Source organism: Octopus bimaculoides, chromosome 6 (genome assembly GCF_046866305.1).
Source record: "Octopus bimaculoides isolate indiv1 chromosome 6, ASM4686630v1, whole genome shotgun sequence".
NCBI lineage: Eukaryota > Metazoa > Mollusca > Cephalopoda > Octopoda > Octopodidae > Octopus > Octopus bimaculoides.
The window spans coordinates 45,031,176-45,056,944 of NC_142933.1; the positions used below are offsets into that span (position 1 = coordinate 45,031,176).

Genomic DNA, 25,769 nt, shown 5'->3' on the forward strand with positions numbered 1-25,769 from the left:
GGAATAATAACGGGACAAAACAACAGATGTCTTTCGACTAAGGACGAATTAAATTAAGCTGGCATGTACGGAAATAAGCCCTTACAGTCGAGATACAAGATTTCACAGGCACAGGGAGGAATAACAATGTTGCATGCTCAAGGACCGCTCAAGAAAGGTCAGGCTTGGCCGAACACAGGAAGAGAAGAGAGAGAGAGATATATACATATAGTTGAAATTTATAGAAAAACAAAAGATGAAAACAGGTGTATGAACAAGAAGCAGGTGTATTAGCTTGACACTCAGGAAGTTTCAGGCCTACACTCTTCAACAGAAAGGAATAAGAGAAAATAAACAGAGAGAGAATGAAAAAAAAATTTTAGATTTAGTGGTCAAGCATGGCAAATGACTAGAAAAAAACGTTTGAAAGAAGAGGTTGAAAGGAAGGGATATAATAAAGTACTGGTGATCCCATATAAAGGTGCACGTGCGTGTGTGTGTGTATGTGAGAATGGTGTATGAATGTGTAAGTGTGTATGTGTGAATAGGGACTAGTGACTCTGACGTGTGTGATTGTGTGCATGTGTAAGACTGTGCGTCTGTAATGTATGGCTGCTCATATAGTGATGTGTGGTAAAGCTATTGAAGATTTGTGTGTGGGTATCTGGATGATGGTGTGTGGTGTGGGAATATATATATATATATATATATATATATATAAGAAAAAAAGATGACAAAGGAGTAAACATCTTATGAACTTCATTAGCTTACAGTTGTTTCTTCTATAAGATGCAGTGGACTCATATAGCAGAAATAGCTGTAAGCTAATGAAAGTTCATAAGATAATCATTTATTCCTTTGCCATCTCTTCTTATTATTACTGCTCTGTACTCATCTAACACTTCATTCTGAAACATACATATATTGAGTTCTAGACCTGGTTATTAGTCTCACAATGTTCAAGTGAAAAAAGAGAGAGAGAGAGAGAGAGCAGTCAGGGATTTCATCACAGCCTGATGAGACCATGTAAACCAGTACTACTTGTTTTGTGGTCAAGTAGTTGGCAACTAAAATGGCTTCTCTACTTGAGTAGCTTGTTATACTTGTTAGGAGGGTGTCTGGAAACCCAGCAGAATCAAGAACAAGACTTGAAAAAGGTTAGATGAGCAAAAATGAGTAGTACCTGTATTTCAAAGGACCAGCCTTCTCCCATTCTGTGCCACACTGAATCTCCCTCAGAACTATGTTAAGAGTACATGTATTCTGTGGATTGTTCAACCACTTTCATGTTAATTTCATGAGCAGGCTGTTTTTGTTGATTGGATCAACTGGATCCCTGGTCATCATAACCGACAGAATGTCATATATATATATATACACACACACACATATATATATATATATATATATATATATATATATATATATATAAATATATATATATATATATATATATATATATATATATATATATAAATATATATATATATATATAATAGAGATATTAATATTTCTAAGTCTCTCTAAAGGCGACTACGGCAGCGGTACTGGATATTAATAGTTATCGCCAAGCCAACATAGACTGCCATGTTGGCTTGGCGATAACTATTAATAATATATATGTGTGTGTGTGTGTGTGTGTGTGTGTGTGTGTGTGTGTTGTACTTGGGGATGGTCATATTGCCAGTTTAGCCAATAAAACACATGCACTGTATATTTGGTGTTAATTTGCTTCAGCTTTATATTACATTAATCCTATCTCGGCCAGAGTTCTTTCGTCAAACTTCTGTGACCTCATCAGTGGTTCTTTGCTTTTTTTCTTTCTTATGTGTGTCCAACCTTGCTAACTATCAGCCATTTTGTATATATATATATATATATATATATATATATATATATACACATAATTTAGAGAACAGAACCAAAGTTCAAGAACTAATCCATGAAAATCCACAGTCACTTTTTCTATATGTCACTGTGGATCTTCATGGATTAGCTCATGCACTTTGGTTATATTCATATATTATATACTGTGAAACTTAATTTAATTTTAAGTTTTGATATATTGAATTTAATTGAGTTTTTACCTGGAAATTTGGATTTTTATCCCTAATATTATTATATACATACATACATACATACATACATACATATACATATATATATATATATATATATATATATATATATGCGAGTAAAAATAAATACCAAAAAAAGGGGGTTTTGTATGATTGTGTATAGAGGAATATATTATTTTGTTTAAAAGAGTTCCAACACTGTCTGTTTTTTATGTTTTATTTATATATATATATATATATATATATATATATGCACATAAACACACATTCAGGAATCCTTATAAACTTGCATACACAGATTAATATACATATCTACAAATATACAAACATATACAACTCCGTATCTATTTATATAGCCCCCACCCACTCTTTCTTTCTATATGTGGAATTTTTCTGTTATCTTTACTATGCTATGGAAAAGTGAATGTTAAATGATGATGAGGAGGAAGAAAATGATAACATATATTATTTGTTCCTTCTTTTTAACATCGCTTTTTCTATGCTAACATATGTGTTAGACAATTATGTTTGAGGCAGTGCTTTACAGCTGAGCACCCATTCAATCTCTGATCCTTTTAAAAACCTCTTTTACAAGCAAGGAGTATTTCATTCCACATCATGGACAGTGCAAAACCAGTGGGTGACCCATTGACAAGAGAATGACAACATCACTATCCCCAGTAGAGAAGGCTTGGGAAAAATACAACTGTAAACAAACACACTAATACATACATGTGCAGATATACACACATATGTATGTATGAATGCATGTGTGTGTGTGTGTGTGTGTGTACAAATGAAATCTTGGCGAAATCAGAATGGAGAGAAAAGGGAGACAAAGACACAATACAAGGAACATTTACAACTGACTTTCTCCTCAGCTGGTATCCAAAACGTCATAGTGGTTTCATGCTATATGAACCAAGACCACTTTTATCTAATAGGAGTGCCAAAGTATAGAGCTACAGGAAAAAGCTGATGAATGTGTGCATGGACAGGACAAAATAATATTATACGCAATAGAAATTGCTTTATGGCTGTACAATAAGCAAAAGGAATAGATATATGTATACAGTACCAAAACGGATACAATGCAAACAGAAAAGACTTTTTGGCTATAAAGACAGACATAGTGAGGTAGCACAAAGAAATGGAAAAATTCTTTGATGGATGGAATACAAACATGTCTCGCTGGGTCAGCAGTAAGTTGAAAAAGAACGACATTGACTGGATACTGGTCACGTAGTAGGAGAGAGGAAGAGTGGAGGGACTCAAGGATGAGAAGCAGAAAAGTAAGAGAGAGGAAAGGAGAGAGGACAGGGGTCCAAGGGAGGCAATTAAGGAGGGGAGGGGAAAAAGAAAGAGAGAGGAGAAAGAAGAGGGGAAGAATGAGCTAAGAGTCACACTACAAATATTAAGGGAGCATTTTTTATGGTTAAGTAAACAAGCAGAGGTGCATTGCACTGCTATGAATATTTCAAAAGTTCCACAGAGCTGGGAAAAATAGGCAAAAACTGGGTGAAAACATAACGGGCATAATGAGTACAGGTATGGTAAAAGCACTCAGGTATAGTCAGGGTTCAAGCAAACCACATCAAATAGTAGGAAGCACCTAAGATTGCTTAGGGTTAGCAATCCTTCTGGAATTCATCTTATGGTTAAATCCTGGGTTTGCTTCACTGGATTATGAATATTATCAGGAGTGTAAATCCAAAACAATTAGAAAGAATACTATTCTATATTTTAGAGATAAGGAATTCTCTACATTATTTACTTTATTTACATTGGACGGATGTGTCCTCGTCTTGTTTGTTATTACCACAGCATTTCGGCTGATTTACTCTCCAGCCTTCATCAGGTGTCCTGGTGGAATTTTGAACCCAATTCTGGGTTCTCATTCCTAAAGTATTTTTTTGCTGATGTTATTATTATTATTATTTATACAAAAATATTAGGTTTATAAGCCCTAAAACTCACTCTATAATTGCCTACGGGCATATAACATAATGGGTAACAGTGTGAGCTACTAACCCCAAGATTCCGAGTTCAATTCCAGGCAGTGCCTTGAATAAATAATAATAATAATAACATCAATAAAATTTCAAAATTTCACCAGGACACCTGATGAAGGCTGGAGAGTAAATGAGCTGAAACATTGTGGTAACAACAAACAAGATGAGGACATATATCCATTGAATGTAAATAATTACAAAGAATATGGAGACTGGTACATCTCTAAATTTTCCTTTTAATTTTTCCAGTTAATTATACAGCATAATTGGTTAATATGACCGACACGTGTTTCTACTGCATAGAGAACATGCAGTTACACATGTCACTTGCTATTTTCTGTTATGCACCTTCGTTTAGGGTCTTTCCACCTACCTACCTACATACATACATACATACATATACATACATATATATATATATATATATAGCAGTGGCATGTGGTAACTTCTGAGGTTGGTCATGCAATAAATACTTATTGATTGAGCCGAATCATTTTGAAATTATTTAACTAAGAGAACACATTTAGTTATGTAATATGGCCATGGTTTTAGACCATTGTGCTGTCAAAGACAAATCAACTGCTTTATCAGGCTACTCGCCAATTTCCAGAAAATAGTTGACACTCACTCAAGCAGCCTGTTCTGATAGTTATTGAACTCTGTACATTAAAAGACTATGTCTCACCCACACGCACGTGTGTGCACATTTTGAGCATACACGTGTATACATAAACATACACACAAGAAAAAATAGTAAAAATTCAACATTGTAAAAAGCCCTAAAAACACCAAGCAAAAACCTAGCATCTCTTTTCATTTGTTAGGAGTAGCAAAGATGTGAAATATTGCAGCATGCAAGAAAACGAAGAAATGTAAATTACACTTAACTAATGATGAAAGAAAATTTGAGAGAATGTAAAAGAAAATGATTTATACAAAATGATTTATACACAAGGAGCACTCCGTCACTTACAACAACGAGGCTCCCAGCTGATACGATCAACGGAACAGCTTGCTCGTGAAATTAACGTGCAAGTGACTGAGCAATCCACAGACACGTGTACCCCTAACGTAGTTCTCAGGGAGATTCAGCATGACACAGAGTGTGACAAGGGCGGCCCTTTGAAATACAGGTACTACTCATATTTGCCAGCTGAGTGGACTGGAGCAATGGGAAATAAAGAGTCTTACTCAAGGACACAATGCGTGGCCGGGAATTGAACTTACGACCTTACGATCCTGAGCTGAATGCCCTAACCACAAAGCCAGGTGCCTTCACAATTTATACACAAACACACACACATACACACACACGCACACACACATCTTTCAATGTGTTTGTTTATATTTATGTGTGTATGTTTCAGTCATTTGGACAAATATTTTGAAAATCCTAAAGAGATCTTATGAAAGTAATAGTGCACGTGTGAATGTGTATAAGTGTGTACATGAATTGTAAATCCAAAAATGGAAAGATAATTTTAGTAAATTAACGAAAGATTAATTAGCGATATTATATTTCTGATTTCAGAATTTTGGAAAATTTTTTCAATACAGAGGATGGTTAATGATAATAATTTCGAAACTTATGACAGAGCAAAATAGATATTCCAAAGTCACGGCAACATTTCAGCAGACTAACTAAGAATTATGGGATTGTTGATATGTTTTGGTCAGAAATTTTATGGGTCAAAAAATCAAACCCATTCAACCATTTAGCTTGTCACATTAGAAACATCCATTACAAAGAATTGTTAACAAAGAAGCACTGATAGAAAGGGTGGGGAAAGCCAAAGCTGTAACATGCATTTTTCTCAAAACATGCCTTCCGTAGTTATTTCATTGAGATAAAAAAAAAGAATGATACAGGCAAGGATTTTACAGATAGGCAGAAGAGAAATGATAGCTATTGAAAGATAGGAAGGGAGGACAAAAGATTTCATATGCGTTTTACTTTAAGCATGCCTACAGGTAGCAAAATAGGAATGCAGCAAAGTATCAAATCTAGATGGGTTTCCTTTGAAACAAAGTAACTATTTCAATTCAGTTTCCAATGATTTGAACAACTTTTCAATGTAGTTATAAATACATTACGTTCCTAAATTAATTTTTGTGTTATATAAACAATAAACAGGCATGCAGTGCATGACTTGCATGAGCCGACTGCATACAAAATGGCTGATAGTTAGCAAGGTGGGTCACACATAAGAAAGAAGAAAGCAAAGGACCACTGATGAGGTCACAGAAGTGTGACGAAAGAACTCTGGTCGAAATAGGATTAATGTAATGTAATATAAAGCTGAAGCAAATTAACACCAAATATACAGTGCATATGATTTTATTGGCTAAACTGGCAATATGACCATCCCCAAATACAACAACATCTGTTTCAACACACGATTTCACATCAAAAATCTTGCAAAACAAATATATATATATATATATATATATATATATATATACACACACAAAAATTACTGATAAAGGTTATTTTAATATACCAAACTACTTGGTAAAATTATTTATTAATTATTAATTAATTAATTTTACCCTTTATTATTATAATATATATATATATATATATATATATATATATATATATATATATATATATTTAATTATATGTATTTCTTCTATCTTAATGAATAAAAATTCTTCGGATAGAATAAATGGGTTAATAGAAACCGATGTAGCAAAGAACACAAAATAACTGTGGTGTAGTTTCTGTTTTTAAGGCAGGAACTCCTTGAAACTTTGGGTATTTGAGTATATTTAAAAATTTAAGGAATGGAGAAAACGCATGTTATAATTGTATACTTTATTCCTACATATGTTTCAAAGGATTACAACCTATGTGATCCATAGGGATCTGTGATATTAAAATTGTAACCTTCTCTTCAGGGAATGCATGGGAATCATCTTAGATGTAAGACATTATGACCGAGTATGAAAACAATAGATGGATAAGATTATGACGTGATTCATTTGAAAAAAGCCGTTAGAGAATTGGACGCTACCGGATAGTGGGTTGGACAACACATACATATAAATGTATAAACATACAGGCATACATAATAACATATGTAGGAATAAAGTATGCAATTATAACATGCGTTTTCTCCATTCCTTAAATTTATATATATATATATATATATATATATATATATATATATATATATATATATATGAGATTCATTCGAATTAGGTACTTATGTTGAAGCACTAAGTCAGTCTGGTATTATCTGCACAGCTCGAAGTAAGGTGAATAAAATCAAAATAAGCAACAGGATATCAAGTAGTGGTGCAGTACAACCATTTCAAGCAGCTCCATTTAATTGAACAATGCAATCATTACATCAATTTAAATGCAGTGCTATCTTCAGCTGCACAAATAAATAAATAGAATTTTAACCAGTAGGACATATTAATATATATGTATATATATATATGCATATATATATATATATATATATATATATATATATATACAAACAGCCATGCTACATGGCAGTGAAACATGGGCTGTAACTGCTGAGGACATACGTAAGCTCGCAAGGAATGAAGCCAGTATGCTCCGTTGGATGTGTAATGTCAATGTGAATACCCGTCAGAGTGTAAGTATCTTGAGAGAAAAGCTGAACATTAGAAGCATCAGTTGTGGTGTGCAAGAGAGACGATTGCGCTGGTATGGACATGTGGTGAGAATGGATGAGGATAGCTGCGTGAAAAAGTGCCACACCCTAACAGTTGAGGGAACCCGTGGAAGAGGTAGGCCCAGGAAGACCTGGGCTGAGGTGGTGAGGCAAGACCTTCGTACATTGGGCCTCACCGAGGCGATGACTACTGACCGAGACCTTTGGAAATGTACTGTGCGTGAGAAGACCCGGCAAGCCAAGTAAGATCGTTGCCAGTGCCCCTGGACTGGCTCTTGTGCGGGTGGCACATGAGATGCACCATTTTGAGCGTGGCCATTGCCAGTACCGCCTGACTGGCTCCCGTAGGATTTTCGAGTGAGATCGTTGCCAGTGCCCCTGGACTGGCTTGTGCGGGTGGCACATAAAAGACACCATTTCGAGCGTGGCCGTTTTCATGCGGGTGACACGTAAAAACACCCACTACACTCTCTGAGTGGTTGGCGTTAGGAAGGGCATCCAGCTGTAGAAACTCTGCCAAATTCGATTGGAGCCTGGTGTTGCCATCCGGTTTCACCAGTCCTCAGTCAAATCGTCCAACCCATGCTAGCATGGAAAGCGGACGTTAAACGATGATGATGATAATGATGATATATATATTTATAGAGTGTGGTGAATAAACTGTCGTCTAAATTACACGAAAAGGAAAATAATACTGTTGACATCTTATTTTAACAGATGTTATTTACCAAAATTATATAAAAATATCTTGAAATACTAAAGAGTAAATTTATTCAACAAAATCGCCATTGGCTTCAATCACAGCCGCCACATGAATTCAGGATCTCCTGCAACTCTTCTGGATGGTCTCCTGGTTAAGTAGGTGGATGCTGCCATAATCCTTGCCTTCACTTCATCTTTGGTGTAACAAGGAGTTTTATTGGTCTCTCCATCAACTGTGCCCCACACATAATAATCAAGGGGGTTGCAGTCTGGGGAGTTTGGTGACCAGATGTTATGGGTGAGATGGTTGCAGAAATTGTCTGACAGCCATGACTGGGCTCTCCTGCTTGTGTAGCATGGTGCAGAGTCCTGTTGCCAGACACAGGGTCTTCCAGCAGCCACCCTCTTGATTCAGGGCAGCACTACCTCCTCCAGGCACTTTATGTGGGCCGCCGTGTTGAGTCTGAGGCTGTGTAGGAAGATGAATGGAGGCTTAATGTCACCATCACTAGTGATCACTCCAAATACCATGATGTTGACTGGATGTTTGATTTTTATCACACTTGGCACATGTCCTCAGATTGACACCCAAGTACTCTGAAATGATCATATTGGAGCTTCTGGTGCAAATGCCAAGCAGTACAGCATGTCATTTCCAAATTCCTGACAGAATGAATTGCATCATGGTGCTGTTTTTTCTCACAGACGGTGCCCAACTGACCATACTATACTGAATAGTCAACAAAATCACAACCAAACAATGCACATGTGCAAAATTAAAAGTATAAAATGGCAACAATATCTGTCTATCTATCTATCTATCTATCTCTCTCTCTCTCTCTCTCTCTCTCTGTGTGTATATATATATATATATATATATATATATATACATACACACACACACACATGCATATATACACAGAGATATGCAATCAAACAAATTTGCATAGACACATCATCATTATCATCATCAAGTTTCCAAGAATGGTGCAGCCAATCATTGGGGTGCTACTCAAGATGCTTTTGCAGTCAACTGTCATTGCTATGTCTGTTCTGTGTTACACTTAGTAGCGTCATGGTGTTGTAACCTGTCCCTGTCTAACTAGGATTTTCTCTGTCTCTCTCTCTTCCACCATCCCTCAACTGTGCCCTAAAGAATGGTTTTGGGAGAGGGAGTTGTGATGGTATACGTGAACATACCAAGCATACTTTTGCCTTTTTACCTGTGCAAGAAGTGGTTTCTGACTGCCGGCATAATTGTTGTTTGATAAAGCCGTTTGTTTTGTGTTTGGTGCATGGAATGTGGGCTCAAATGCCTGGATTCTTTTGGTCTATATCAGCTGTAAGAATCCAGCTCTCGCATCTGTACAGAATGACTGAAGTCACCAAGGACTTGTATGCTTTGAGTAGCATTACAAAAGTAATGCAGTTGCTTTCCAAATGGTGTTCAGGACAGACACATAGATTCATATAAAATATACATGTGTATGTATGTATGTATGTGTGGTAAGGCACAGGTATGGCCATGTGGTAAGAAGCTTGCTTCACAACCACATGGTTCTGGGTTCAGTCCCACTGCATGGCACCTTGGCCAAGTGTCTTCTACTATAGTCTCGGGTCGACCAAAGCCTTGTGAGGAGATTTGGTAGATGGAGACTGAAGGATGCCTGCCGTATATATCTATATCTATATATATATATATATATATATTATTTTGCTTAAAAGAGTTCCAACACAGTCTGTTAAAGTCTGTCATACCGGCCATGACGAAGGGAAATAGCCCTGAAACTCGAGTCGCCTTTATATATATATATTTATATTTATATATTTATATATTTGTTCCTTTATATTGAACACTCAATATTTCATCTACATTCAATACTTTCTTTCATGGTGCCATCCATTTTTATTTTATTTTATTTTATATTGTATATTGTATATCATATTATATATTGTATATTCCATATTCTATACCCCACATTAGTTCTGCAGGAATATAAATAAAACATAAAAAACAGACAGTGTTGGAACTCTTTTAAGCAAAATAATATATTCCTCTATACACAATCATACAAAAAAACCCACCCTTTTTGTATTTATTTTTACTTGCATATATATATATATATATATATATATATATATAGAGAGAGAGAGAGAGAGAGAGAGAGAGAGATAGATAAATATAGATATATATGTATCTATGTTTGTGTGTTTGTGTCTATGTTTGTGCCCCCACCATCACTTGACAACCAATGCTGGTTTGTTTATGTCACTGTAACTTAGTGGTTCAGTAAAAGAGACTAATAGAATAAGTGCTAGGTTTACAAAGCAAAAGTGCTGGGGTTGATTTGATCGACTAAAGTGGTGCTCCAGCATGGCCACAGTCAAATGACTGAAACAAGTAAAAGAATAAAAGACTAAAAGAATATATATACCTTATGTTTTTATTATATCATCATTTAACACCTGTTTTTCATATAAGTGTATATGTGTATACATACACACACACACACATGTAAATTCATACAAAATTGTGAATGCAGAGATTTGTGCACACACATATGTACACACACACACATACATTCATATTTGATGATGCAAACAGGAAAATAGAACTCAAGACATGAGTATATTTTTATTGACAAAAACATATACAACAACAGATGGATTGTATACACACACACAGAAATACATATAATCTACATAAATGTGTCCAGAGGCACATATGCACACACACAGAGAAACAGATATATATTCGTACAGACATCTGTACAAATTTGCATACACATCATATATTTAGCATACTCAGAGTGTACACATCTATGCAAAAACACACCTACTTGGAAGCAAACAAGCTTACATCACACACTCAGTACCATTCCTACAGAATTCTTCAGTTATCTTAACTATGCCATGTAGTTGTGTAGATAGATTCTCTACAGACTCTCTCTCTCTCTCTCTCCCTATATATATATATATATATATATATATATATATATATATATATATATATATATATATATTCACATCATATCATCTCTGTACATAGTTATCACAAAGACGAAACCACCATCACTACTACCACCACCAAACACACACACGCACACACACGCACACACACAAACACATACACATACAGAGTGTATCAGCAGAATATCTGGATGTATTTCTATCTATGATGTCATGTATGTTTAGCTTGGAAGCAATATAAATCTCATTTATATTGAATTTTTATGGATAATTCCTTTCTATATTTAAATATAGAAATGTAAGCTTTAGACATAAACATTCTATGTTTGCTTTGCGAAATCTTTTTATCATCATCATAATCATCATCACCATCGTCATTATTTATTTATTCATATTTTTATTTATTTATTTATTTATTACATTTCCTTTTAAGTTTTCTCTTCCTTCAGAATTTGTTTATATTCTTTGTGGAGACAATTCCACTTTCCTTTTCTTTTTGTTTTTTTTCTCCCTTATTTTGGTTGAAGGGAAAATGCATTTTTATTGCTTAGAATTTTCTCTCTTTCTTTCCTTTCTTCTTCTTTCCTACTTTCTTACCAAATCTAACATATACTCAAGTTTCCACTTTGGATTTTTTTTTTTTTACTACTCTTTAAGAATTTCAGAATTCCAGATACCATTCAGTTTGGACAAAACCATAATGGCTTAAAGAATAAAAAAAAAACTACAACTAATGCCGACCATATTCTTACAGTCTTGGGCAAGAGTAGTAGTAGTAGTAGTAGTAGTAGTAGTAGTAGCAGCAGCAGTAATGATTTAGTCCCAGATCACCCTTGATCAAGGAAAATTATGATCAAAGCTGTTCCAGGCATGTCCATTTTCCTTCTATCAGACCCAGTGGCAACAATGCTGAAGGATATCTGGTTGCTATTTCTAGCTGGTCAGATGACCAAAGAGAGGTACTTTTGTGCAAAATGGTGATGGTTATTGCTGTTTATTTGTTGTTTGTATATTTTTGGCTCTTTACATTCTGAGTTCAAATCTTGTCAAAATGAAATTCGCCTTTTTTGTCTTACTGGGGTTCATAAAACAAAATAACACTCACATGCTAGTGGAAATTTAATCAGATAAATCCACTCCACAAATTTATGGCATAGTGCAAATGCCCTCATTAATTCAATGGACAAAACGCTTAGCAACATTCTTTCCAGCTCTGCATGTTCTGAGTTCAAATCCTGCTGAAGTTGATTTTTGCCTTTTGTCCTTTTTGGGATTGATAAAATAGGCACAGGAGTGGCTTACCAACCATATGGTACTGGGTTCATTCCCACTGCATGGCACCTTGGGCAAGTGTCTTCTATTATAGCCTCAGGCCAACCAAAGCCTTATGAGTGGATTTGTAAGATGGAAACTGAAAGAAGCCTGTCGTATATATATATGTGTGTGTGTTTGTGTGTCTGGTTTGGCAAAAGGGCCTGATAAAATAAGTACTAGGCTTACAAAGAATAAGTCCTGGGATCGATTTGTTCAACTAAAGGCAGTGCTCAGTCAAATGACTGAAATAAGTAAAAGAATAATTACCAGTTGACTCAACCCCTTCCTCAAAATTTCAGGTCTTGTGTCTATAGTAGAAAGGATTATCATTATTATTATTATTATTTAAGGTGGTGAGATGGCAGAATTGTTAGCACACTGGACAAAATGCTTAGTGGTATTTTTCCCGTCGCATCATTCTGAGTCCAAATTCCGCTGAGGTCAACTTTTCCTTTCATCCTTTCGGGGTCAATAAATTAAGTACCAGTGAAACACTGGGGTTGATGTAATCAACTAGCCCCCTCTCCCAAATTTCAGGCCTTATGCTTATAGTAGAGAAAGGATTATTATTATTATCATCATCATCATCAAGATAGTGAGCTGGTAGAATCGTAACCCTGCCAGGCAAAATGCTTTCTTTGAGGCATTTCTTTTGGCTTTACATACTGAATTCATATTCCATCAAGGCTGACTTTGCCTTTCAGTCTCGATAAAATAAATACCACTTAAGCACCAGATTGGTGTAATCAACCTCCTGCTCTACCCAAAACTGTTGGCCTTGTGTAAAAAGTTAGAAAGAGAATTATTATTATCATCATTATTATTACCATTATTATTATTATTGAGTGAGAGAGCAGCACATATCATCAGAGTGACATTGGGGTACAAATGTACGAAGCCCAGTATACTCATCATGACTACCCATCTGATAAGGGTACACCAGGCACATGCATCACAACTATATATGCACAACATGATGATTTTGTATCAAGATATGACCTTGTAAGTGAGGCCCAGTTAGAATTTTCTTGAAGTCAAGTCAAGTAACCCATCCCACTCAAAAGGTTCTTGGATAAGGGATGTTTGAGGCTGATGAAAGAAACACCCATATTTCCAGAGGTGAATTGTTCAAACCCAAATGAATCCCTCTCAACACACGGCTACAATGCTCCTCCACTACTCCTACCCATCATCAGAGATGCGCATATCATCAACCATAAAGTGAGATGCTCAACTGATTAATGTCAAACAACTGACAAGCAAACCTATAGTATTGAGCAGAAAATTTGTTGCAGCCCATCTTTTACACCAAAACAAAACATACGTATTTAGCACTTCCAGTTAGCTAAGATGAGAAACTATGAGAGCTATTGCCTGCTACTGCATCAGAGCTATTATTATTATTACAAAGGTAGCAAGATGGCAGAATTGTTAGTATGCCAGAGAAAATGCTTAGCAGCATTTCTTCTGCCTTTACATTCTGAGTTCAAATTTTATGGAGGTTAACTTTGCCCTCTATCCTTTTGGGGTCAATGTAATGTGCACCAGCTGAATACTGGAGTCATTGTAATCAACTTACCCTCTCCTCTAAAATTATTGGCCTTGTGCCAAAATTTGAAATCATCACCATCATCATCATCATCATTATTATAAAGACAGCAAGCTGATAGAATTGTTAGCATGCTAGACAAAATACATAGCAATATTTCATTTGTTGCAACATTCTGAGTTCAAACTCGGCCCAGGTCAACTTTGCCTTTCATCCTTTCAGGGTCGATAAAATAGGTGCCAGTTGATTCCTGGGGTCAATGCAATCGACTTACCTCATCCCCAGAAATTAGTGGACTTGTGCCAAAATTTGGAATCATTATTATTGCTCTTATGGTCTCAATTTTTGTCAGCCTCTATGTCTAATATGTCTTTCATGATGAAAACTAATTTCGTCAGTCAGTCACCAAATCAACATTTTTATATATGCAATTTCACAGTGAGAAAAATGTCTTTTACATTACAAAAGGAAAAAAAAAAAAAACATTTTGGATCTTGATTGTACAAATGCGTGAATTGTTGATCAGTAAAGAAGTTTGAATCAGCCAACAAGTCTAAGAACCAGTTCTGGCTTGAATAGAAGATGATGATAATTATTGATTCCTTTCTTAGACACAAGACAATTCTCTGTTAGTGGAGAGAATGAATTGGTTCTATTCAATTATAATTACTTAGGTTACTGGCATAACGAGGACGAACTGTAATAGCATTCTAACTAACCGGGAAACACAGAAACATATAATACTGAGCTAAATAGCATAAATTGTTGTACACCTCTGTAGACGCTACACTGTAGCTTTCTTGACTGCTACTTTGTTACATCAATCCCAGAAGGACAAGAGGTTGACTCTGCCTTTCATCCTCCTGGGGTTGCTAAAATAAAATAACAGTTAAGTACTCTGGTTCATTTGATTGACAAACTGCTTTCCCAAATGTCAGGAATAATTACACTGTGTAACACGATTTTTGTCCTTGGGTAACAACTGTTATTTCCTGTTTGCTTACCCCTAGAATGTATGACAAATGGCTAATACTTCCTTTCAAATTTTGCTTTTGTTACATTTATTCAAACCCCAAATAATCCCTCTCAACACTACTCCTACTCATGATCAGAGATGTACATATTCTCAGCCACTAAGGGACATGCTCAAGTGGTTAAAGTCAAGCAACTGATAAACAAATCTGCAGTATTGAGCAGAATATTTCCTATAACAATATTTCTACTTCAGCAGCTCACTGCTGAATCTGTCTGAAATGTAATGGAAAATAGATCAATTTCCAAACATTGATATCCAGGTCACAAAAGTAAACTTTCAAAGGAATAGAAATAATTCTCTTTGATTTCTGAAACAAATAGGAAATAACACTTTGGCACCCATGCCAACCTCTCCTTCATTGAACACTAAACTCTGCTTGCGAAGACCTGTTGGGGCAAGTGAAATTGGAATCAAAATTGTAATTGAACCATACTCGATGACACCTGCGCCAGTGAAGCACTAACAGCACTGTTTGAGCGTGTTCATTGCCAGAGCAACTGTCTGGCTTCCATGCTAGTGGCCTGTAAATAGCACCATTTGAGCGAAATTGTTACCAGCGTCACCTCCTAGCACTTGTGCTGGTGGCATGTTAGAAAATCATTCGAGCGAGGTCATTGCCAGTGCTGCTGGACTGGCTCCCGTGCAGGTGGAACATAAAAAACACCTTTTTGAGCATGGTCGTTGCCAGTACTGTGTAACTGGCCCTCATGCCAGTGGCACGTAAAAGCACCCACTACACTCTTGAAGTGGTTGGCATTAGGAAGGGCATCCAGCTGTAGAAACTCTGCCAGATTAGATTGGAGCCTGGTGCAGCCTGCTGGCTCGCCAGTCCTCAGTCAAATCGTCCAACCCATGCTAGCATGGAAAGAGACGGAATGTTTGAGACAGAATTCCTCTCAACATATGGCTATAATGCACCCCAGCTACTCCTGCTTGTGATCAGAGATGCACATATTGTCAGCAACTAAGGGACAGGCTCAATTATTATCATTATTATTATTGACACCTTCCAATTCATCAAATGGAAACGAGGTAGGTGATAGTGAAATTTGGAGCAATGGCAGAAATTAGAGATGGAATGTTTGAAACAGAATATCTCACAAAGAAAAAAAGCATATAAACAAAATATTCGATGAAATAAAATAATCAGCTATCTGGGTAACAACAATAACAACATTTTTTTTTTATATAATAACAATTGGTTTTATTCACTAGATTCCTTTACGCTTTAAATTATTTTTTAATTTAGAATTTAGCAAAAATATTTGTTTTGTCTCTAACTATCATTACAAAAATGTTCGAAATTTTGATTTTGATCTTTTTATAATTTTGCTAATTAACTCCATCTAATTAACTCATTCGTTAAATTACAGCTAGGGATAATAAACTGTACAACTTTGATATAAATATTTTGTATTATATTTAGTAATACTAAAGCAATTTGATTTGCAGAAAAGGAGTAGGTATGAACTCCATTTGCCCAACTTGATGTAAACTATGGACACGCAAAAGATGTAGTAGAATCATGAATAGACTAACAGAGAGGGAAGCTTCATATGTGTCAGATGTGCTGGAGCAGTACTTACTACAAAGGTAGTCTGAATGCTAAAGGGCTAAATTTAAAGATGAGGGCTGAAGATAATCCATGAACTTGTCTTTTAATCCATCAGTCTTACAAGAAGAATCTAAAACAATGGAATATAGGGATATACAAGGTTTGAGAATTTTTGAACACCAATAGCCTACAAGGAACCAATCAATGACAAGTAATTTTCGTTATATCATTGACTTTAGCTACAAAACAATTCCCTAGATATCACTGAACTACTGCTGTCAGTTATAAAATATCTTGTAGCATATCCTGCTATAGTCTATTTCATCCTGTTGAATTATACATTCTGTTGAACTCCATTCCATTGAAGTACATACTCAGTGGGTTATCTCATTCAGTTCAATTATTTCATTCTGTTAAACTACTCATTCTGATAAACTACGCTTTCTGGAGAACTACATCATTCTGTTGAACTACCTCATTCTGTTTTTACTTTCACTATCTCAGATGACTGTTTAGATCAATCTGAATTATATTGACAGAAGGAAATGAATGAAAATAACCAGGAATTTTCCTGTGATTGATGTTGGATTTAATCCAAAATCATCAATGTTGTTCACACATCATGATATAAGCCGTTTAATCTATAATCTATTTCTGAATAAAGAATCTACTGAATGTCTGGTTTCTATTCTATAAGAGATAAAAAAAAACAGAAAAAATTACTAAAAATTTGGTCTTCCACAGAAATAGTGAAAAGGCAAGTCTGAGATTGAGAATGAATTAATATCTAGCGATAGCATTGAAGATGGTTTAATTGGAAATGGTTTATCAGTAGTTTGGAAGTTTGCATGAAGTGTACTTTACTATACAATAAGAATATTTTTATACAAATTACTATTGGTCATTCATTATCTATACGCATAAATTGAATATATGAATAAGGAAATAATGTTAAAAATACAAAATAATATCCAATAAGATCCAAATCAATAAAGACAGTTGGAGTATTTTATTCTTTTATTCTTTTATTTTTTTTTTTTATGTTTCAGCCCTTAGGCTGCGGCCATGATGGAGCACCATTTTGACATAATGCCCATGTTCTCTCTTACCTTAACCCTTCATCCTTTTGTACAATGTTCCCCAATCTATTTTCCCCCAAGCTCCACTATAACTTTCCAGAAAAATGTATGCCCCATTGGTGGTTGGGAAAAAAACTTTATTTTAAATATTTTATCACAATGGAATTTTGCTGAGGTCAACCTTGCCTTTCATCCTCGACATCCTATTGGGGTTGATAAAATAAGAACACTGAAGTCGATGTAATCAACTTAACCCCTTCCTGAAATAGCTGCCCTTGTACCAATATTCAAATCAATTTTCTATCAAAATTATTTAATACAAAAGAATCCACCGGCAATTCTTTTATTAAGTGCTGAGTACAAAAAAAAAAAGTATATTATTGACTAAGGAAAGAAAAAAAGGAATCACTTTAATAAGAACCTTGTGACTGACAACTATGGCACCACACTCCACCACAATTTTTCCAGGCTCCATTAGTGGGGCATATGTCACAATGTTGGTAATCACTGCTTTAGTATAAAACCAACACACACCTCCCTCAGGAGTTGTAGTCTTTTAAGCTGCATGGTAACCATGATTGTGCTGGTGTCATGAAAAAGCAGCACATACATTGTAAAGTGGTTGGGATTAGGAAGGACATCCAGGAGTAGAAATCTCACCAAAGCAGACACCGGAACACAGTGTAGCTCATGGACTCACTGGATCCTATCAAAACACCTAAATCTGTGATTCTCAACCGTTTTTTACCTACACTTGCCCAAGGAGTTACGCAATGGGACTGAACACAGAATCATGTGGCTGGGAAGCAAGCTTCTTGTCATACAGCCATACCTAGAGCTGAGAATTGGAAAGAAAATGTTATGAAATTATGGATAAACCTCCAAGAGATACTCAGAAATGTTGATAATAGCTCAAAGAAATAAAATAGCTTATGGAAGCTTTAATGTTTGCATAAATGTAATTCATAATGGGTATATATTTATACCAATAATTGATTACTTAAAGCATATATTTTAAAGAAATTCTCTACCAGAGGAAATCAGTAAGCTTGTAAGCTAGAATATTTAATTGCAAAATATCTTTAGACTCTGTGAGAAGTTGTAAGGGATTCACAAACATTATTCATTAAAGTTGTTTTCAACTTAATCAATCTTAAAATCAAAATGGATAAATTCTATTTTCTATTTTCTAATTTATGTATTTATTTCATTATTATTATTATCATTATTATTATTATTATTATCATTATTCAGTAGTTTTATTTTTATAGCATGCTTTCACTTCACTACCGAGCACAGCTCTGTGTGCCTTGGGTATGTGCTGTGGTTTGCTGTGATGCTCTTTTGGTTACTGTATTGAAAGTTTTTTGCATAGGATGTGTGCAGTGGTCAGTAGTACAATTTTCTGTATGTTATATATACTTGTAAGTCCTGGTGTTTTTGTTATGTATTTGTCTGAATATTTTTTTACCATACCTAATGTGCCTACTATGATAGGAATTGTTTCTGTTTTTAGATTCCACATTCGAGTTACCTCTATTTCCAGGTCTTTGTATTTTGAAAGTTTCTCCATTTCTTTTACGGAAACGTTGTCATCTGCTGGTATTGATACATCAATTAGAAAGCATTTTTTTCTTCATGATCTCTGATTATTATTATTATTATTATTATTATTATTAAGGCGGTGAGCTGGCAGAATCATTAGCATGCCAGGTGAAATGTTTAGCGATATTCCGTTAGTCTTTAGTGTTCTGTGTTCAAATTCCGCCAAGGTTGACTTAGCCATTCATCCTTTTGGGGGTCGATAAATTAAGTACCAGTCAATCACTGGGGTCGATGTCACTGACTTGTCCCCTCCCCCAAAATTTCAGCCCTTGTTCCTATAGTAGAAAGGATTATCATTATTATTATTATATTACTACTGTTATTATTATCTAGATAACAAGCTGGCAGAGTTGTTAGCTCACCAGACAAAATGCTTAGCAGCATTTTATCAGTCTCTATGCTCTGAGTTCAAATTTTGCTTTCATACTTTTAGGGTCGATGAAATAAGTACCAGTTGAGTCTTGGGGGTCGATGTTATACAATATCTTTTACTGGTTTCATTAGACTGCAGCCATACTGAGCCACCTCCTTGAGGAAATTTTAGTCGAGTGAATCAACCCCAATGTTTATTTTCTTTTTAAGTTTGGTACTTATTCTATCAGTACTGGTAAGTTATGGGGGCATAAATAAACCAACACCATTTGTCAAGTGGTGGTGGAGGACACATTGAGACACAAACACATATACACACATATGTATATACAACAAGCTTCTTTTTATGTGCCACCAGCACTGGTGCCAGTTACAGAACACCGACATGAGCCATGACTATGATCTCACTTAGTTTGACAGGTCTTCTCGAGCATAGTATATCACCAAAGGTCTTGGTCACTTGTCACTACCTCCATGAGGCTCAGCATTCAAAGGGTGATTTTTTCATGCCACCAGCACAGGTACCAGTTATGTGACTCTAACATCAGCCATGACTATAATTTCACTTGACTAGATGGTTCTTCTCAAGCACGACACATCATCCAAAATTCAAAGGGTGCTTTTTACTTGCCACCAACACGGGTGCCAGTTATATGACACTGAAACATACCACCAGTTTTACAAAACAGCTACTTACTACTAGCTCATTCAACCAATTGTATAACCTCACTAGTATATCTTGGCATATTATTGGTAAAGCATTCTCAGTTGAGTAAGTAACATCATGTACTTTCTTTGATCAAAAACATTCTACAGCAGACTTATCCTTAAATAACTTCAACTGATTTTAACCAGGAATTGGTAAATCACCTTGGTTTCCTGGATACCTCATTTCCAGGAATTATACTAGCAAGTATACATAGAGTATAACCAATAATAACTCTCTTGTACCACTGAAGGTGTCTGACTTAGTGGTTAGGATATTCGGCTCACGATTGTAAGGTTGTGAGTTTGAAAACTGGCAACATGTTGTGTCCTTGAGCAAGACACTTTACTTCACATTGCTCCAGTCCACTCAGTTGGCAAAAATGAGTAGTCTTTGTATTTTAAAGGAAGTCAAGTTACCTTTCATACTTTCAAGGTCGATGAAATAAATACCAGTTGAATCCTGGGGTCAATGTTATACAATATCTTTTACTGGTTTCAATCATTAAACTACAGTCATACTGGAGCACCACCTTGAGGAATTTTAGTTGAGTGAATCAACCCCAATATTTCTTTTCTTTTTAGGTTTGGTACTTATTCTATCAGTCACTTTTGCTGAACTGGTATGTTCACATTCTGGCACGTTCTGTGTCATGCTGAATTTCCCTGAGAATTATATTAAAGTTATGCATATCTGTAGAGGGCTCAGCCACTTTCACATTAATTTTACAAGCAGGCTGTTCCATTGATCGAATCAACTGAAACCCTTGTCCTCATAATCGACAGAGTGCCAGTTTGTTTAACTGCTGAATAATTGCCCTGCTACAGATAGTTTAATCAACATTGTCACGATTAATGAGGTTAAATGGCAAACAATCCAGTCCTAAGAATTCTTGTCTCAAACAAAACTGTATATATCCAGAAGGATCGCCAGCCCTAGATATCAGCTGGAGGTAAGTCAAAGAACAACTATCACAAGGAATGATAACACTTTATAGATTAATGGTGAGAGCATGAGCTTTGTAAAAACAAGAGATCTCACAGAGTGCAAACCTCTGCCAAGGCAACACCAACATCCTCTCAATGATTAGCCAGGGATGACTTTTAAAATGAGAATATCTGAAATAAACTCAACTGCTCCCACAAACAAGAATACTAAAAATGAACCCAAGCACTCTCAAAAATTAAGTAAAGCAAACAGGAAAAATAATCCAGAATCTTTGTCCGGTACCAGATCAATCGCAAAATCTAATCAGTTCGTGCTAGTCACAAGGCCAAACATTTCTAAAAGTTTCATCCAAATCCATCTAGCAGTTCTTGAGATATCTTGTCCACGGACAAACAAACAAACACGGCTGAAAACAATACCTCTGCCTTCTCTAAAGTAGAGGAAACAAGTTTAACAAGTTGATGTGAAATTAATGAAGATGACAATGATGATGATGATGATGATGAAGAAACAATATTGGATGTCTGATTTTATAGTGCCAGGTCATCAATTATTCCACTTATTCCACTGGAATAGATATTTTTTACTTGGTATCTACTGCAGTAAAGTTTGTTATAACACAACATCCACATTTGAGTGAGGATAAATATTATCTCTCAATATTAATACTGCCTCTGTTGCTTATATATATATATTCTTTAACAAGTTCACTGGCTAATCACAATACCAATACTTGTTTTAGCACCATTATTCAATATATCGCTGGTGGGGAGATGAGTTGCTACTGTCTCTAGCGGTCAAGCATTCATCATTGACAAGACCAAGGAAGGTTGAAATCATGTGATCTGGTGGTCTCAGCGTTGGAGATGGTGGAGATTTATCTCTTCACTGGCGATATAAACAAGAGTGCATTTTGCACAAAAAAAAAACGAACAAAAAAAACACAGTATGAGAGTTTCTCCCATGGTTTATGCTGCAGTATAGCTTGTCCTAACAGAACATCCACATTTAAGTGGGAATAAATATTACTTCTCAATATCAATAATGCCTCTGTCACTAATATATATTTTTTAACAAGCTAACTAGCTAATCATGACACCAACACCTCTTCTGGAATTCAAGAATCCATCATTGACAAGACTATTGAAGGTCAACATCATCTGATCAGTGCTGGAGGTAGCAGGGATTTATCTTTCCACTCGTGATATAAACAAGAGTGCATTTTCCACCAATATGAGAGTTTCTCTCATGGGATTTAGCATAGTATATCCTGTTCTAACAGACATCAACAATTAAGTGAGGGATAAATATTACATTTTACTAAATCCAAATAAGAAAGTTGCTGGGGAGAAGAATTATCTCGCATGATAATATCCCAAAATATAAAGTTATTAAAATCAGTGAAATTACATACTCAGACTTGTCGAACAGATCTGACTGGAAGAAATTCAACTACAACAAAAACAACTAAGAAGTTTTTGAGTTTAGATAGCCCTGAATGTCATGAGCAGAAGTGGAACTATTGACAACTTAGGGTTGTCTCTCTGAGAGATGGAAATTTGTTTTTCACAAAAAAAAAAAAAAAAATTATTCTCTTTCACTCAGCTAAAGGAAAAACACCAAAAATGCTTCTGTCACTGCAAATACACAATTACCTAAACTTACAAACTCCATCATGAAATTTCTGCTAACATAAACCATCACCAGTTTATTCAAGGTCTGTGTTTTACTCATGAGAACAACAATTATCAATTATCATAAATAGTGCTACAACTTGTGCAACCAATAAACCTCATTGGCTACAACATGATAGAACACACACACACACACACACACACACACACACACCATTCAATGAAGTGACACTTATATTGTTTATTGTAAACTAACCTTAAAAAGTTCCACGCCTTTTTGCTGGAGTTCTTCAGATGGCAGTGTTGTAAGAGGAGATGTGATTGGTTCTTTTGTATGTAACATCTTCAGGTTCTTCCAATAGATTGAATCTGGAAAAGAAGATTGTTCAGTAATTTTACTTTATAGACACTCTTATCTTTTCTTCTCTCCCTATTTAAGGCTTACATTTTTGTTGCTGCTTTTACCATGTCTCTTATTCAGCTCCTTCTCTATCTTTCTGTGTTTTTGTTTTTTTATATTTCTATTTTTCTCTTCTAATACTGACAAATTGAACAGTTTCCAATTGATAAAAGAATTCAAACCTTGGTTCTATATTTTAGTATGTACACTAGTACACAACCAGATATGGGAGTTCGAATATCTTGGCCCACTGGTTGAAGAGAAGGAAGTGACATCAACAGCAGGGATCAGCTGTCCAATCAGGTCAGTGACTTTGTGTTCGCATCTCTTCAATAGTGTGTCTTGAAGAAGCCCAACATCTCCCTAAGGACCGAGATCTGTCTTTTCTACACACTAGTTCTGCCTGTCTTCCTCGAGTGCTGAGACCTGAACCATCCTCAAACAGGGCCTGAACAAGATTGAGGTGTCTTAAATGCAGTGTCTTTGTCAGATCCTTGATATGTCCCAATGCAACTGATTCTCACGCAACAACATCCAAGAACAATGCCAGCAGCAGCCGACCATTGAAGACCATGTCTGGCAGTGCAGGCTACAATGGTTTGGCCACATCTGTAAGATGAGCACCAAAAGACTACTACACCAACTTTCGTAGCAGCAGCAACCCATGCACTAGAGAATCCAGTGTGGCACACCATAGAAGACATGGGCAAAACAAGGCACTAAAGTCACAGTGCCTCAAGCATGCTAAGGCTAGCACCATTGATCAGAAAATGTGGATCCATGGATCAGAAAATAATATCATTACTAGAGACTGTTATCTATGTGATAACAGCAGTGTATCAGTTGAGTGGACAGCCTCTCTCTCTCTCTCTGATTACCGGCAAGGGATTTTATCACTTTACTACCTGACTATACAGAAGGGTGTACAATTAGATATAGGGCTAAAGCATTAATCATGCAAATGTCTAATTTGTGGAAGTAATTGTTTTCATTCAGATTATAACTGCTTCATTTATATGGCTAATCCTCTTAGGAAAGCTGTAAACATTAACGCATTGATCTCCCAAGTCTTGAAGAAGAGTTTGCGAAAATCATAGACTCAATTCCTTTCCTCCAGACCTAGAAAATCTAAACATGCTTCTAATTTCTCTACCTCTATAAGCCTCAAGTTTTATGTCAGCATAAAAAAAGACATTGATTTCTTCAACAATACACTTCCAAAGTAACTGCTGCACAGATTCTGTACCAATATTTTGTCTCCTAATGCCAGTACTATTACAATAATTCAGCGTTTTTCTAGCTGTAAGTGTGTTGAAATGTATTTGATTCAAAAGATGTCATATGAGAATCCTGTGTGCATAATGGAGAAATTTCCTGGTTAAGTAGGGTTATGTAACATAACTATGATCTAAGTATTGTCATGTTGACAGTCATATGTGATCTTTTACATTCAGACATTTTTTATCCAACGAAAATAACCCTGCTGTTTACACTGAATTACGACCTACCTTAAATAGACACAATCACATGAAGCACATGAAATGCACAAAATTGTTATAAGCATAATAATAATAACATCACAATAGAGAAGAGTTGTTTTGGTAAACTTATACTAACATACTAGTGTCCAGTTGATGTCTGTACAAGAGTGTATGTTTTGTATCTAGCTGATGTGAGTTCTGTATAATAATGTATGTTTTGTGTGTAGCTGATGTAATTTTTATACAAGAGTGTATGCTTTGGTTCTAGCTGATATATCTTGCACAGAGCCTTGTCATTTTGTTTCTGCAAGTTGATATATATGTCTTGTGTAACTTCAATTTGTGGGAAGATTAAGTTGTTGTTGGTGTCTTTTAACCATCAAGTCATCCCTGATCAAGTAAACCAATGGTTAAAGGCATTCCAACAACAGCAACACTACCTTATTTTAAAACATGGCATAACTTAGGCCTACATTTTTTAAAGTATCCTTCATTTCCCAAGACAGTAGGGTGTGGTTTGAGAGAGATTTGGTTACTGTTTCTCACAAGTCCAGCAACATTGTATAGGCTTTCTTATTGTCTGGTGGTGTTATATTTTGATTACACAACCATACAGAGCAGGGATTTAATTTTTTATCTGAAATAATAACTGTGCCACCAACAGTGTTTACGTATTTAAGTGTAGGTCATGTGACT

The 25,769-nt window shown here is 35.6% G+C and overlaps 1 protein-coding gene across 11 annotated transcripts in view; it reads right to left on the bottom strand.

Annotated features, from left to right (window-relative positions):
• LOC106873829 (pleckstrin homology domain-containing family H member 2) overlaps nucleotides 1–25,769 on the bottom strand; it is a 719,935-nt gene that overhangs the window by 205,930 nt on the left and 488,236 nt on the right. For all 11 annotated transcript variants that reach the window (XM_089353814.1, XM_089353811.1, XM_089353808.1 and 8 more), the window contains one exon: nucleotides 23,449–23,561. In XM_089353814.1, the coding sequence (XP_089209940.1) occupies nucleotides 23,449–23,561 (113 nt within the window). The remainder of the gene's footprint in view (nucleotides 1–23,448; nucleotides 23,562–25,769) is intronic.